This window comes from Oncorhynchus tshawytscha, linkage group LG28, assembly GCF_018296145.1.
Source record: "Oncorhynchus tshawytscha isolate Ot180627B linkage group LG28, Otsh_v2.0, whole genome shotgun sequence".
In the NCBI taxonomy this organism is placed as follows: Eukaryota; Metazoa; Chordata; class Actinopteri; order Salmoniformes; family Salmonidae; genus Oncorhynchus; species Oncorhynchus tshawytscha.
The window spans coordinates 15,912,812-15,929,191 of NC_056456.1; the positions used below are offsets into that span (position 1 = coordinate 15,912,812).

The following is a 16,380-nucleotide window of genomic DNA, read 5'->3' on the forward strand; positions in this document are numbered from 1 at the left end:
CTGGTGAAGTTATTAATTACACTTCGGATGGTGTATCAATACACCCAGTTACTACAAAGATACAGGTGTCCTTCCTAACTCTGTTGCCAGAGAGGAAGGAAACCGCTCAGGTATTTCACCATGAGGCCAATGGTGACTTTTAAACAGTTACAGAGTTTAATGGCTATGATTGGACAAAACTGAAGATGGATCAACAACACTGTAGTTACTCCACAATACTAACCTAAAAGACAGAGTGAAAAGAAGGAAGCTTGTACAGAATAAAAATTTTCAAAAACGTGCATCCTGTTTGCAATAAGGCACTAAAGTAAAACTGCAAAAAATGTGCATCCTGAATAGAAAGCGTTATGTTTGGGGCAAATCCAACACAACACATCACTGAGTACCACTCTTCATATTTTCAAGCATGGTGGTGGCTGCATCATGTTATAGGTATGCTTGTCACCGGCAAAGATTGAGGAGTTTTTTAGGGTGAAAAGAAACAGAATAGAGTCAAGCATAGGCAACATCTTAGAGAAAAACCTGGTTCAATCTGCTTTCCAACAGACACTGGGAGACAAATTCATCTTTCAGCAGGACAATAACCTAAAACATAAGGCTAAATATACACTGGAGTTGCTTACCAAGACGACATTGAATGTTCCTGAGTAGCCTAGTTACAGTTTTGACTGAAATCAGCTTGAGATTTTATTGGTAAGACTCGAAAATGGCTGTCTAGCAACTTGACAGAGCTTGAAGAATTTTTATAAGAATGATGTGCAAATATTGTACAACCCAGGTGTGCAAAGCCGGTTTGTGTCAAGAACTGCAACATTTCTGGGTTTTTCACGCGCAACAAGTTCTTGTTTGTATCAAGAATGGTCCACCACCCATATGACATCCAGCCAACTGCCACGACTGTGGGAAGCATTGGAGTCGACATGGGCCAGCATCCCTGTGGTACGCTTTCGAAACCTTGTAGAGTCCATTCCCCAACGAAGTGAGGCTGTTCTGAGGGCAAAAGGGGGTGCAAACTCAATATTAGGAAGGTGTTGATAATGTTTGGTATATTCCGTGTAAATTACAATTCAATGTACACCACTTCCACCCCAAAACCCCTTATCCATAAACCACACTGCTTATTAACCATTGATCCCACTGGAAAACATTAATTCAATCTTTTATTCTGAATCTGATCATGTATTTCTATCTGCAGAATACTGGCAACAGCAGGGGCCCACATGAACATACCAGTGGATCTGCGGACCCTGAGGGCGGTGAGAGTCCTGAGGCCCCTTAAATTGGTCTCTGGGATACCCAGTGAGTACAGTCAATATCTACCAGCATATCAATATAATTTACAGTGTCATAATACCTCAATATGTACCTTACTATAATGTATAATTCTCAGAGGCAATCAGACATTAACTCTTCACATGTGTGTGTGTGTTTTTTTGTTTTTTTCCATCATCAGGCTTGCAGATCGTGCTGAAGTCCATCATGAAGGCCATGGTGCCCCTGCTCCAGATCGGTCTGCTCTTGTTCTTTGCCATTCTTATGTTCGCCATCATCGGCCTGGAGTTCTACAGCGGGAAGCTCCACCACACCTGTCTACCTACTGCTGACATCCTGGGTAGTTACATACTCCAGTCTCCCTCACACACTCTGTATTTTATACACTCCCCCACACTCCCTCATGCTCTCTCTCTATCCAAAACCTCTTTTCTACTGTACCTCTATCCATTAAAGAGGTTCCCTTCCCCCTCTGTGTTGCATTTTCACAGGGTCCTCATCTCTATTATCTTGTATTTGACAATCTCTCGCTCTTTCTCTCTCTCGCGCTCACCCCCTGCATTGTTATTAAGAACATCTTCATACTGCTACTCTTTTACCTGACACCTTCATGAGGACCCGACTGTCCCATCTTGAGTTAAAGTAAATATACCTTATTAGAAAATTACTCAAGTAAAAATGAAAGTCACCCAGTAAAATACTACTTGAGTAAAAGTGTAAAATTATTTGGTTTTAAACATACTTAAGTATCAAAAGTAATGATTTAAATAATTTCACAATCCTTATATTAAGCAAACCAGACTGCACAATAACAAAAAATATATACTGTATATATATATTTAGGGATAGCCAGGGGCATACTCCAACACGTCGACAATAATTTTCAAACAAAGTGTTTAGTGAGTCTGCCAGTTCAGAGGCAGTTAATCAAGTCAAATCAAACTTGATTTGCCACATGCGCCGAATACAACAAGTGTAGACTTTACCCTGAAATGCTTACTTACAAGCCCTTAACCAACAGTGCAGTTCAAGAAGAATAAAATATTTACAAAGTAGGCTAAAATAAAAAGTAATAATAAAAAGTAACACAATAAGAATAACAATGACAAGGCTATATACATGGGGCACCGTTACCGAGTCAGTGTGCAGGGGTACAGGCTAGTTGAGGTAATCTGTACATGTAGGTGGGGGCAAAGTGACTATGCATAGGTAACAAACAAACAGCGAGTAGTAGTAGTAGTAGTAGTAGTAGTAGTAGTAGTAGTAGTAGTAGTAGCAGCAGTGTACAAGAGGGGGGGTGTCAATGTAAATTGTCTGGTGATGATTTTTATGAATTTTTCAGCAATCTAATGGCTTGGGGGTAGAAGCTGTTGAGGAGCCTTTTGGTCCTAGACGTGGAGTTCCGGTACCACTTGCCGTGCGGTAGCAGAGAAAACAGTCTATAACTTCGGTGACTGGAGTCTCTGACAATTTTATGGGCTTTCCTCTGACACCGCCTATTATATAGGACCTGGATGGCAGGAAGCTTGGCCCCAGTGATGTACTGGGCCGTTCACACTACCCTCTGTAGAGCCTTACACTCAGATGCCGAGCAGTTACCCTACCAGGTGGTGATGCAACCGGTCAGGATGCTCTCTATGGTGCGGCTGTAGAACCTTTTGAGGATCTGGGGGCCAATGCCAAATCTTTTCAGTCTCCTGAGGGGGAAAAGGTTTTGTCGTGCCCTCTTCACAACTGTCTTGGTTTGTTTGGACCATGATAGTTCGTTGGTGATGTGGACACCAAGGAACTTGAAACTCTCGACCCGCTCCACTACAGCCCCATCAATGTTAATGGGGGCCTGTTCAGCCCTCCTTTTCCTGTACACGACCCTGAGGGGCCCGAGTGTTAAGGATTAGTGTGGCAGACGTGTTGTTGCCTACTCTTACCACCTGGGGGCAGCCCGTCAGGAAGTCCAGGATTCAGTTGCAGATGAAGGTGTTTAGTCCTAGGGTCCTTAGCTTAGTGATGAGCTTCATGGGCACTATGGTGTTGAACGCTGAGCTGTAGTTGATGAACAGCATTCTCACATATATGTTCCTTTTGTCCAGGTGAGAAAGGGCGGTGTGGAGTCTGATTGAGATTGCGTCATCTGTGGATCTGTTGGTGCATAATGCGAATTGGAGTGGGTCTAGGGTGTCCGGGAGGATGCTGTTGATGTGAGCCATGACCAGCCTTTCAAAGCACTTCATGACAACCGACGTGAGTGCCACTGGGCGGTAATCATTTAGGCAGGTTACCTTCTCTTCCTTGGGCACAGGGACTATGGTGGTCTGCTTGAAACATGTAGGTATTACAGACTCGGTCAGGGAGAGGTTGAAAATGTCAGTGAGGACACTTGACAGCATGCTATGATTACTGGTAATCATGTCCTGGTAATCCGTCTGGCCCAGCGGCTTTGTGAATGTTGACCTGTTTAAAGGTTTTGTTCACATCGGCTACCGAGAGCGTTATCACACAGTCATGCAGAACAGCTGGTGCTCTCGTGTATGGGCTCGCGTCACTGGGAAGCTCGTGTCTGGGTTTCCCTTTGTAGTCCTCTCCAAGCCCTGCCATATCCGACGAGCGTCAGAGCCAGTGTAGTAGGATTCAATCTTAATCCTGTATGCTTTGCTTATTTGATGATTCGTCTGAGGGCAGAGCAGGATTTATTATAAGCGTCCAGATTAGTCTCCCACGCCTTGAAAGCTGCAGCTCTAGCCTTTAACTCGATGCAGATTGTGCCTGTAATCCATGGTTTCTGGTTGGGTTATGGACGTACAGTCACTTTGGGGATGACGTCATTGATGCACTTATTGATGAAGCCGATGACTGAGGTGATGTATTCCTCAATGCCATTGGATGAATCCCAGAACATATTCCAGTCTGTGATAGCAAAACAGTCCTGTAGTGTAGCATCCGCGTCATCTGACCACGTCCGTATTGAGCGAGTCTGGTACTTCCTGCTTTAGTTATTGCTTGTAAGCAGGAATCAGGAGGGTATTTATAATTATATACAATTTTTTTTAAATTATTTTGTTTTATTTACACAGTCATGTTTCAAACTGCTTGTTCTAACTAGTGTACTGTACAAATAAAATAAATCCTAGACCACCTTTACTCCACACACAGAGATGCATACAAAGCTCTCCCCCACCCTGCATTTGGCAAATCTGACTACAATTATATCCTCTTGATTCCTGCTTACAAGCAATAACTAAAGCAGGAAGTACCAGACTCGCTCAATACGGACATGGTCAGATGACGCGGATGCTACACTACAGGACTGTTTTGCTATCACAGACTGGAATATGTTCTGGGATTCATCCAATGGCATTGAGGAATACATCACCTCAGGCCAGAAGGTTGTGGGTTCGCAGACCACCATGGACAATAGTAGGAGTGGAAAGATCTCCTTTATAGTAAAAACATTACATGAATCTATTGTTGTATTTGCAGGTCCGAGAAAAAATGGCCTTTTATAAAAAATGTCACGCAATTGTACTTAATTAGACATATTAGCGGAATCGTTTTTTAATACCACACAAGTAATTGAAATGACAGGCTAAGAATGGACAGAGAGATAGAACCTATGTGTTCATCATATAAAATCAGTGTGTCTTGTTTGCAACCAAACTGTCCTTGTTTTCAAATAATTAAATCTGAGACATCATTAGGAATCTGTGCATGGTGCTTTCAAAAGTTAGGCCTACCTTTCCACCCCAGACAGAGTAAGCCTACCGATGCAGAAAAATTACAGCTTTAACTACTGGCTACTTTTCTTCCATGGCTTAACCAACGAGAGAAGGTCACAAGTGTTTCCTTAAAAAGCCGTCTGAGTTTAAAATCTTCTATTGTACAGAAAGTGAACAGCTTAATCAATTGATTGTAACGTCCGTCGTTAAATGAAGACCAAGGTGCAGCGTGGTAGGCATACATTTTCTTTCATTTCAAATGTTCCACCAAAAAAACAATAAACAACTCAGCGAACGTAAAGCTAGGAGTGCAACACATGCAACACAAAAAGACAAGGTCCCACAACAGAAGGTGGGAAAAAGGGCTGCCTAAGTATGATCCCCAATCAGAGACAACGATAGACAGCTGCCTCTGATTGGGAACCATACTCGGCCAACAAAGAAATATAAACATAGATTTCTCACACTAGTCACACCCTGACCTACCAAATAGAGAATTTAAAAGATCTCTAAGGTCAGGCGGTGACTGTATCCCCCTCCAAAGGTGCGGACTCCCAGCCGCAAACCTGAACCTATAGGGGAGGGTCCAGGTGGGCATCTACCCTCGGTGGCGGCTCCGGTTCGGGATGTAACCCCCGCTCCCTACGCTGATCCCTCCGCTTCTGTGGAACCGGACCGTGGATCGTCGCAGGAGACTCAGGACCGTGAATCGTTGCTGGAGGAACCGGACCGTGGATCATCACTGGAGGTTCTGAACTGGGAACCACCGCTGGAGGCTCCGGACTGCAGATCGTTGCCGGAGGCTCCGGACTGCAGATCATCGCCGGAGACTCCAGACTGGGAACCCCGCTGGAGGCTCTGGACTGCAGCTCGTCGCTGAAGACTCTGGACTGCGGATCGTCGCTGGAGGCTCCGGACTGCGGACCGTCGCTGGAGGCTCCGGACTGCGGACCGTCGCTGGAGGCTCCGGACTGCGGACCGTCCATGGAGGCTCCGGACTGCGGACCGTCCATGGAGGTTCCGGACTGGGGACCGTCGCTGGATGCTCCGGACTGGGGACCTTCGCTGGAGGCTCCGGACTGCAGACTGTCGCTGCAGGCTCCTTGCCATGGATCTTCACTACAGGCTCCGTGCCATGGATCATCACTGGAGGCTTCGTGCCATGGATCATCACTGGAGGCTTCGTGCCATGGATCATCACTGGAGGCTTCGTACGTGAAGCCTGTTGCGGGGAGCTGTCACAACACGTCCCGGCTAGATACCCACTTTAGCTCGGTGAGTGTGGAGAGCTGGCACGGGAAGCACAGGGCTATGAAGGCACTCTGGAGGCATAGTGCATAGAGCCGGCGCAGGATATGCTGGGCCATGGAGGCGCACTGGAGGTCTGGAGCATAGAGCTGGCACAACGTGTCCTGGCTGAATCCCCCCTGTAGCACGGCAAGTGCAGGGAACTGGAACAGGCCGCACTGGGTTGTGCTGGCGAACTGGGAATACCGTGCGTAGAGCTGGCGCAGGATATCCTGGACCGAAGAGACGCACCGGAGGCCAGGAGCGCTGAGCCGTCACAATCCGTCCTGACTGAATGCCCACTCTAGGACGGCAACTGCGGGGAACTTGCACAGAGCGCACTGGGCTGTGGATGCGCTCTGAAGGCATGGTGCGCAGAACCGGATAACACGATGCTTGACCGGCCACTCGTTCCCCATGGTAAGCACGGGGAGTTGGTTCAGGTCTGAACCCTGACTCCACCAATCTACCCGTGTGGCCCCCCAACATTTTTTGGGGGGCTGCCTCTCGTGCTTGCTTCGTTGAGCTATCTTCTCGTATCGTCGCAGTTCCGCTTTCGCTGCCTCTATCTCCTCCTTCGAATGGCAATACTCCCTGGCCCTTGTCCAGGGTCCTGCTCCCTCCAGGATTTCCTCCCAGGTCCAGTCCTCCTGACCACGTAGGCGTACATTTTCTTTAATTTTAAATGTTCCACCAAAAAGAATAAACAACTCAACAAACGTAAAGCTAGGAGTGCAACACATGCAACACAAAAAGACAAGATCCCACAACAGATCCCCAAGATCCCAGTATGATTCCCAATCAGAGACAATGATAGACAGCTGCCTCTGATTGGGAACCATACTCGGCCAACAAAGAAATATTAGCATAGATTTCCCACCCTAGTCACACCCTGACCAACCAAATAGAGAATTTAAGGGCTCTCTAAGGTCAGGGAGTAACATTGATAGTGACATAATTAGATTATTTCCCATGCAAAGTAAGCCTGTGAATGTCAAAAAAACAAAACAGTGATATCCCCATATGCATCTTTTCCGGGTGTTTTAGAGCTTGTTTCTAGCATAAAGCATTGCGGATCAAAGCGCTCTTATAGATCACTTTATATAATCAGATCCGTTTTATTTTCCTCAAAATCTTAAACTAACAAGCCGTAGGCCTGTGCTTTTTTGTTTGTTGCCATTTTCTTTCATAAAAGGTAGGCCTATGGCATACCCTCTCATACCCCCACAATTCGAGTTTTGGTTTTAACTTAACACCCCTTCACTGACACGGCTATTTAAATCCCTAGAGTCAATTGCCGCACCAGTGCATCAATCTAAATTAAATAACCAAAAAATACCTATCAAAATCTTTTTTTTTAAGCTAGAGATATCTGTTTTTAAAGCTAGAGATATCTGTTTTTTTAAGCTAGAGATATCTGTTTTTTTTGCTTTGGCAACTCACGTAAACGTCTGTAGCGTCGGAACGGTTTGACCTATAAATTATTATGACCACTCTCTAAAGGGGAGACTGTCACGAACACGATGGTGTTTTCCGTTTTGACTTGTCTGAAGTGTGTACGGTTGATGTACCAACTTCTGTTTGGTAACGTCCGAACTGTTTGGGCTACAAACTAATGGGAACATGATGGTGTTCTCCGTTTTCATCTACAACCCCCAAAAGTGTAACAGGACTCATCTGAAGGTACCGGTTAAAAAAACAAATGGAAGTATGAAGGTAGTTAAATATGTGTAAAAAAAAAATATATATATATATATATATATATATATCCTAAGTTTTTTTTATATCTCCAAGATTTAGGACAGACACTTCAAAACCTTATTTCTTATGATTCAGTTTTTGGTTGTTTTTGCATTCAATGTGTTATTTCTTTGCATTCAATGTGTTTCTATCGACTTTGGTAGTAAAGGCCCAAAGAAAAAGTATGTTTTTTTTTATAACTTAAGGGGTCCAACAATTCAAAATCAAATAGCTAAATGATCCATAGTATAACCATCTTAAAACAATTCCATATGTCAGCTTAGCACCCCTCTCTCCTCCTCCAACGTCTTAGACTCTAAATAATTGAAGAGTGCATTGTGGGTGGAAGAATAACCAACAAATCTATGGATATAGCAGCCTATAGCCTAATTTTGTCTGTCAAACAGGTAGGCCTACCTCTTTGTTCTTAAATAGGAAGAAATAGGCTCCAACACAAAACCCTCTTGTTGTTATTAAAGTCTAATTAAAATGAAGACGGTTGAAATAAATTATGCCTACTAGAATTTGACTATTTTCAGCTCCATGAGCTGTCCATTTTCGATTGATTGTGCCGCGGCACCACAATTTACATTAAGTTACTTGAATCTGGCTTATTGTGAGGTCAATAAGTTTAATAAAAACATAAGGGGCAAGAAACATATTGTTTTTAATCAAATCAATTATAGTAGTAGCAAGCTGTCAAAATGTACCTCCGGTCCTCCATTTTTTGGAGTAGGCCCAATCAAAACCTATTTTTGGTAGGAACCTATCACTCTCCTCCTGTACTACCACCGTAGGCCTATGCAGCACAGCCATTGGTTAGGCAGCACACAAAAAAAGAGCAGAGCAGGCCGGGGCTCAGGGTTGGAATATTCATTTCCGTGTGTCACGGATTTCCTCCTCTTCATCTGAAGAGGAGAGGCGAAACGGATCAGAGGACCAATATGCGGCGTGGTAAGTGTCCATGGTAAATCTTTAATAAAGAAAATACTGACACTGTATACAAAACAATAAACAAATGACAACCGTGAAGCTACAACATAGACAATCACCCACCAACAAACAGTGCAACCCAGGCTACCTAAGTATGATTCTCAATCAGAGACAACTAATGACACCTGCCTCTGATTGAGAACCATACTAAGCCGAAACATAGAAATGCCCCAAAACATAGAAAAACAAACATAGACTGCCCACCCAACTCACGCCCTGACCAACTAAATAAATACAAAACAAAGGAAATAAAGGTCAGAACGTGACAGTACCCCCAAAGGTGCGGACTCCGGCCGCAAAACCTTGACCTATAGGGGAGGGTCTGGGTGGGCGTCTGTCCGCGGTGGCGGCTCTGGCGCAGGACGCGGACCCCACTTCACCATTGTCTTAGTCCGCCTTATTGTCCGCCTCCGTGGCTTTCTCACCATGGCCACCCCTCTCAATGACCCCACTGGACAGAGGGGCAGCTCTGGACAGAGGGGCAGAAGCTCTGGACAGAGGGGCAGAAGCTCTGGACAGAGGGGCAGAAGCTCTGGACAGAGGGGCAGAAGCTCTGGACAGAGGGGCAGAAGCTCTGGCGCCTCTGGGCTGACGGGCTCTGGCGCCTCAGACTCCGGCAGCGGCGCCGGACAGGCGGGAGGCTCCGGCAGCAGCGCCGGACAGGCGGGAGGCTCCGGACAGGCGGGAGGCTCCGGCAGCGGCGCCGGACAGGCGGGAGGCTCCGGCAGCAGCGCCGGACAGGCGGGAGGCTCCCGGACAGGCGGGAGGCTCCGGCAGCGGCGCCGGACAGGCGGGAGGCTCCGGCAGCGGCGCCGGACAGGCGGGAGGCTCCGGACAGGCGGGAGGCTCCGGCAGCGGCGCCGGACAGGCGGGAGGCTCCGGCAGCGGCGCCGGACAGGCGGGAGGCTCCGGACAGGCGGGAGGCTCCGGCAGCGGCGCCGGACAGGCGGGAGGCTCCGGCAGCAGCGCCGGACAGGCGGGAGGCTCCGGACAGGCGGGAGGCTCCGGCAGCGGCGCCGGACAGGCGGGAGGCTCCGGCAGCGGCGCCGGACAGGCGGGAGGCTCCGGACAGGCGGGAGGCTCCGGCAGCGGCGCCGGACAGGCGGGAGACTCCGGCAGCGGCGCCGGACAGGCGGGAGACTCCGGCAGCGGCGCCGGACAGGCGGGAGGCTCCGGACAGGCGGGAGGCTCCGGCAGCGGCGCCGGACAGGCGGGAGGCTCCGGCAGCAGCGCCGGACAGGCGGGATGCTCCGGACAGGCGGGAGGCTCCGGCAGCGGCGCCGGACAGGCGGGAGGCTCCGGACAGGCGGGAGGATCCTGCAGCGGCGCCGGACAGGCGGGATGCTCCGGACAGGCGGGAGGCTCCGGCAGCGGCGCCGGACAGGCGGGAGGCTCCGGACAGGCGGGAGGCTCCGGCAGCGGCGCCGGACAGGCGGGAGACTCCGGCAGCGGCGCCGGACAGGCGGGACCACCTGCAGGGAGGAGACAGAGAGACAGCCTGGTGCGTGGGGCTGCCACAGGAACCACCAGGCTGGGGAGACCCTCAGGAGGCTTGGTGTTAGGAGGCACCTGAAGGACCGGGCTGTGGGGGAGCACTGGAGCTCTGGTGCGCAACCTTGGCACCACTTCCCCAGGCTGGACAACTACTCTAGCCCGGACCCTCCAGAGTGCAGGCACAGGTTGAACCGGGCTGTGGGTAAGCATGAGAGATCTAGTGCTTACTACACGCACCTCTCCCTTAGGCTCCACTCCCACATTCGCCCGACACGAGCGGAGCGCAGGCAGAGGATGCACTGCACCCTCCCAGCGCCCGGAGACACAGCACGCAGAGCCGGCACAGGATAACCTGGACCAACACTGCGTACCGGCGACCAGACCCGCTGAGCAGGCACCATACGCCCTGGCTCGATGCCCACACTCGCATGGCACTTTCGGGGGCTGCCCTATAGCGCACCGGGCTATGGGCACGCACTGGCGACACCGTGCGCTTAACCGCATAACACGGTGCCTGACCAGTAATGCGCTGCTTATAATAAGCACGAGGAGTGAGCTCAGGTCTGCTACCTGGCTTAGTACCACACCTCGTCTGCCCCCCAAAAAATTTTTGGGGCTGCCTCTCGTACCTGTCGCACTGCCTCCTCATATCGCCGCCGCTCAGCTTTCGCTGCCTCCAGCTCTGATTTCGGACGGCGATGTTTCCCAGCCTGTGCCCAGGGTCCCTCTCCGTTCAGTATCTCCTCCCATGTCCAGGAGTCCTGTGATGCTGGCCGCTGTTGTTGCTGCTGCTGCTGCTGTCGTCGCTGCTGTTTACCACGCCGCTTGGTCCGGTGGGTGGGTGATTCTGTCACGGATTTCCTCCTCTTCATCTGAAGAGGAGAGGCGAAACGGATCAGAGGACCAATATGCGGCGTGGTAAGTGTCCATGGTAAATCTTTAATAAAGAAAATACTGACACTGTATACAAAACAATAAACAAATGACAACCGTGAAGCTACAACATAGACAATCACCCACCAACAAACAGTGCAACCCAGGCTACCTAAGTATGATTCTCAATCAGAGACAACTAATGACACCTGCCTCTGATTGAGAACCATACTAGGCCGAAACATAGAAATGCCCCAAAACATAGAAAAACAAACATAGACTGCCCACCCAACTCACGCCCTGACCAACTAAATAAATACAAAACAAAGGAAATAAAGGTCAGAACGTGACACCGTGTGTAATAAAGCCTAGTTTAATTTACACCATCCCATCAGTTATCTTAGACATATAACTTTTCTCTGTGCTTCTCCGAGCGTCCACTTCGTAGCCTATAGGCTATGGATCACTTGATTGAGACCACACTAAATACATATGGGCGCACTTGAAATTGCACGCCCAGCAGAGAATCAGAGATGAGGGACGGCATCAGGCACACATCGATATATAGCCTAATAAGCAACTAATTCTATAACACAGAGAAATAAAAACATTTCATCAATTACAAATTACATGACCCCAAACCCTCACCTTGACTAAAATTGAACATGACACTCCCCCATTTTCCTCAAGGTATCCATTCTGTAAATTGGAATCCGGCCCTTAACACGCCCAACTGGGCTCCCTAGCTACCTTTTTAATTAGCCAACCATGATTACTCTGTAATCACACAAGCCAAATATAGTATTTTTAATAAATATGGTTTAACACAGTCAGTATAATGATCTCTCCAGAATGTGTACTTCTCAACCCTCAATTCACAAAGCAGCATTGACCCCTGTGATGTTGAGGACCGGTCCCTGAGGTGGTTAGCTGAGACAGATTGTCCGTTTTTCACAGCTCTCCTGTTGTAATTAAGGTTGACGCTCTAGACATCCACTCTTGAAGAGCAATCTGCATTTCAAAGAACAACAAAGTGTTAACCCTACCACTGTTTAGGTAAACAGCTGAGGGATGGAGAAATGTAACCACTCTCAAATTCATAGACAGAGCTATGGATGCCAGGACTGACCATCCATGGTATCAACATGTTTGTTTTAACAATGTTTTGAGGCTGTACAGTGTTTGTTCTCAATTACTTTGTTTACAAACAATGGAGTATATTTTTTTAAACATTTAGCAGACACCCTTACAGTAGTGAGTGCATACATTTTCCAACTGGTCCCCCATGGGAATCAAACCCACAACCCTGGCGTTGCAAGCACCATGCTCTACCAACTGAGCTACACAAGCTTATATTTTAGGTTCAGATGGGCAATGACAGTTGAACTAAGCTAATGGGGTATTTCTAAGTTATATTCTTAAAAAATCAATGGGTGCATGCATATCAGTCATTTAAAAGGTCAAAATTGGATGTACCAACTGCAGATTTAAGGCAACTTTGTCACCTTGAAAAGGTCAGATGCAGCGGCAAAATAATCAAACAATGAGAAAGCTGCGACACTGTTAGCTTTGTGTAGAAAGTAACAAGCTAGCTACACATTAACCACCACAACCCCTGCCTTGTCCTGTGTTAGAAAATGAGACGATGGATACGACCGAGGTGGAGTTTGCCTGTGGAGTGAGGAAGTGTCCGGAAAAGTATGACTGCATCGGGTCATGGATTGGCCCCAACAACGGCATCACCCAGTTTGACAACATCCTGTTCGCTGTGCTCACTGTCTTCCAGTGCATCACCATGGAGGGGTGGACAGCTGTACTCTACAATGTGAGAACGGATCACTCAAAGTCTTTTTTAGGAACTATTTATAAGGTAGAGACATTGAAGTAAGGGATAATCAAAGAGGGGCTATGAAGTCCGGTGGAAATAACCCACAATGTGCGTGTGTGATGCGTCCCCGGCGCACAGCATTGTGGCACAGCTTCCGCGTTGTGCTTGATTTCCAGAGAATGCATAGCCCCTTGTTCTTACATAGTAACTCTTCAGCAGTGAAGCGTTAAGTCTGTACCTGTATTTATGTACCTTATACATGTCTATTGTACCTCCTTTAGACCAACGATGCCTTGGGCTCTATGTGGAATTGGATGTACTTTATTCCTCTCATCATTATTGGCTCATTCTTCGTACTCAACCTGGTGTTGGGAGTCCTCTCTGGGTGAGTAAATAAAAGCTGTGTGTGTGTATGTGTGTGTGTGTGTGTGTGTGTGTGTGTGTGTGTGTGTGTGTGTGTGTGTGCGTGCGTGCACATGTGGAATTTGGTGTGTGATTTTATGAGTGTTTTGGAAGAGGAAACAATGGATTGCCTCATGTCCTGCGTGTGTAGGGAGTTTGCCAAAGAGAGGGAGCGGGTGGAGAACAGGAGAGCCTTCATGAAGCTGAGACGTCAACAGCAGGTGGAGAGAGAACTCAATGGATACAGAGCCTGGATAGACCGAGCAGGTACTGTACTGTTACCTTACAACCGCTACCACCCGAGATAACTACATAAAATGCAAAAATGTATGTACTATAAGATCCAAGTGGATCTGCCGTGATGGAGCTGCCTGGTGAATATGTGGATGGAGGGTGACTTTGTGAAGCTGCAGTGCTATAATGGCAATCTACAGCATCTTTCTCCCACGCAAGTAGAGGTTGAGAGGAAGGTGATGCGGACTCCTTGACCCAAGTGTAAATGTGTGAGTGCGAGTCTGTACATATCTGTGTGTGTGTGAGCTGGTGTGCATGCGTGTGGGTTTGTGTTCACTCCTCCGTGTGTGTATGTTCATCTGTGTGTGTGTGTGTGTGTGTGTGTGTGTGTGTGTGTGTGCATGTGCGTGTGAATGTCTGTGTGTATGTGTACGTCTGTGTGTGTGTATGCACATTCACGCGTCCATCCGTGTGTGTTTGAATGTATGCATTCGTCATAGAAATCAATAAGTGTTCCCTCTCTGCAGGGCGGCATCAGGGCCCTGAAAGTGAAAAGTTAGCTACCAGGCGAGCCCTGGATGAGCTCTTACCTGATGATGAGTTCTTCCCTCTCTCAGAGCATCAACACTATGCATTCAGCCCAAATACTCACCTTTGTAGTGCTAATAAAAATCATTTCAATATTACATTTAAACAGGTTGGCCCCATGATTTGCTCACAATCTCCTGAGAGAGCTAAGGGAAAGAGAGAGAGAGCCCTGTTTATGTTTCAGGAGCACTTTATGACTGACCTGGAATTCACTTTGTGTGGATGACAATGACATGTTCACCCCATTGTTTCAGAGGAGGTGATGCTGGCTGAGGAGAACAAGAATTCAGGGAGATCTGCTTTAGATGGTAAGAACCACCAGAAAACACAATTCATTGAGAGGAGTTACCACCATAATGGTGAATTCAATTGTGCTGAAGACCTTTCCTCCCACGTTCACATCAGTAAATCCTTATGTAACAGGGGTCAGTGTGCTGCTAAGAGCTTTGCTTCCTCTACTGTCCAAATGCCCCTTACTGGGCTTGAACCAGTGATCCTCTGCCCTGCCTCTCTCCATCCAGTACACTTTAACTCCAGTTGTAAACAAAGGCAGACATTTTGTTCCTCTTTGACCTCCATTAGCTTAGAGCTGCAGCAGACAATTGAAAATTGCAGTGAAAAGGCTAAACCTCTTTCAGAGAAAAATATACCGTAAAAACCTCAAGAAGTTAATTTGCTTTGGTTACTGTGTGAACATCGCGGGTGTCTTGGGAACAGCAAGGTGAAAATGGCTTGGCGCACGCCTGTAGTGATATATCGTCTGTCAACCGTCTTGTTTTTATATCATGTTTTTGTTAGTCTCACTCCTTTTTGGAAAACGAGAATGGTTCATATGACACCTTCATTTACACCATACCTTATCAACCTAACAAAAAGGTGCCATCATTAAAGCCACATTTAATTGGCTCTTCCTCCTTCCTCTCATGTTCAAAGTATTTCAGTCAGTTTGCCTGAAAGTTAGCACGTCAACATTAGCGTTTCCATCCATTAATATATCATTATCTCTATAACTAGTTTGTCGCTCCTTATGGACGAAATGGCTGGCAAGTGAAATATGTTGTGCCGTTGTGCTTATAAGCATCTGTTGTTCTATCCATGCTATTGGGGATATTCTCTGTTTGTCCTAATTTTCTGTTGTGTGTGTATTCAGTGCTGAAGCGGGCCACCAGTAAAAATGCTAAGCATAGAGGAGGTCCTGGGGATGCAGAGATCTCCACTATAGGTGAGAGAGGAACACACAGCCCAGATCCTCATATTTAGGCATCTTCCTGTTTTTCTCTCCACCTCCATTTCTGGTCTCTTTCCCCTTATATCTACTGTATTTGACCTCGATTTAACATATCTATTATTTTCAACACCCTTTCTCTCTCCTCTCCAGCCCTGACCTTTTTCTTACTCCATGTCCTTTCTCTCGCTCTCTTTCTTTCTATCTACTCATCCTCTCTTCCTCTCTTCTCATTCTTCCTGCCCCAGGAGCACCTCGTATGCGGATCCGTACAGTGCGGCGTGGCCCGGTGGCGTATATACGCCGTAAGGAGCGTATGCTGCGTATCTCCCTGCGGCGCATGGTGAAGACCGACACCTTCTACTGGACCGTCCTCAGCCTGGTGGCTCTCAACACCATCTGTGTGGCCATCGTACATCACAACCAGCCCGAATGGCTCTCCACCTTCTTGTGTACGTCTGGGCTGGACTGTCAATCAACCAATCAATGAATGAAAATGTGTCTTTATAGCCCTTTTTACAACAACGATTGCACATTCAGAAGAAACTCCAGGTCCTAAGTATAGGATATGTAGTGTATTTACAGTAACAGTAGCAAACAATCAATTCAATCTGGCCGGCTTTCAAATATACTTCTAGACGATGGAGATGTGGTTCTTCTGTCGTGCAGAGTTTATAACATGAAAAAAAGCTAAATAGCTTGGTTTGAACAAAGGAAAGACTGTGAACATT

At 47.4% G+C, this 16,380-nt stretch overlaps 1 protein-coding gene across 2 annotated transcripts in view; it reads left to right on the top strand.

Moving 5' to 3' along the window:
- Positions 1-1,204: 1,204 nt before the first annotated feature.
- Positions 1,205-16,380, top strand: part of LOC112226818 (voltage-dependent R-type calcium channel subunit alpha-1E) — a 55,235-nt gene continuing 40,059 nt past the window's right edge. For both annotated transcript variants that reach the window (XM_042308176.1, XM_042308177.1), the window contains exons 1-8: positions 1,205-1,299; positions 1,454-1,612; positions 13,007-13,197; positions 13,482-13,585; positions 13,754-13,869; positions 14,679-14,732; positions 15,575-15,646; positions 15,898-16,101. In XM_042308176.1, coding sequence (XP_042164110.1) covers positions 1,221-1,299; positions 1,454-1,612; positions 13,007-13,197; positions 13,482-13,585; positions 13,754-13,869; positions 14,679-14,732; positions 15,575-15,646; positions 15,898-16,101 — 979 coding nt within the window. In that variant the 5' untranslated portion in view covers positions 1,205-1,220. The remainder of the gene's footprint in view (positions 1,300-1,453; positions 1,613-13,006; positions 13,198-13,481; positions 13,586-13,753; positions 13,870-14,678; positions 14,733-15,574; positions 15,647-15,897; positions 16,102-16,380) is intronic.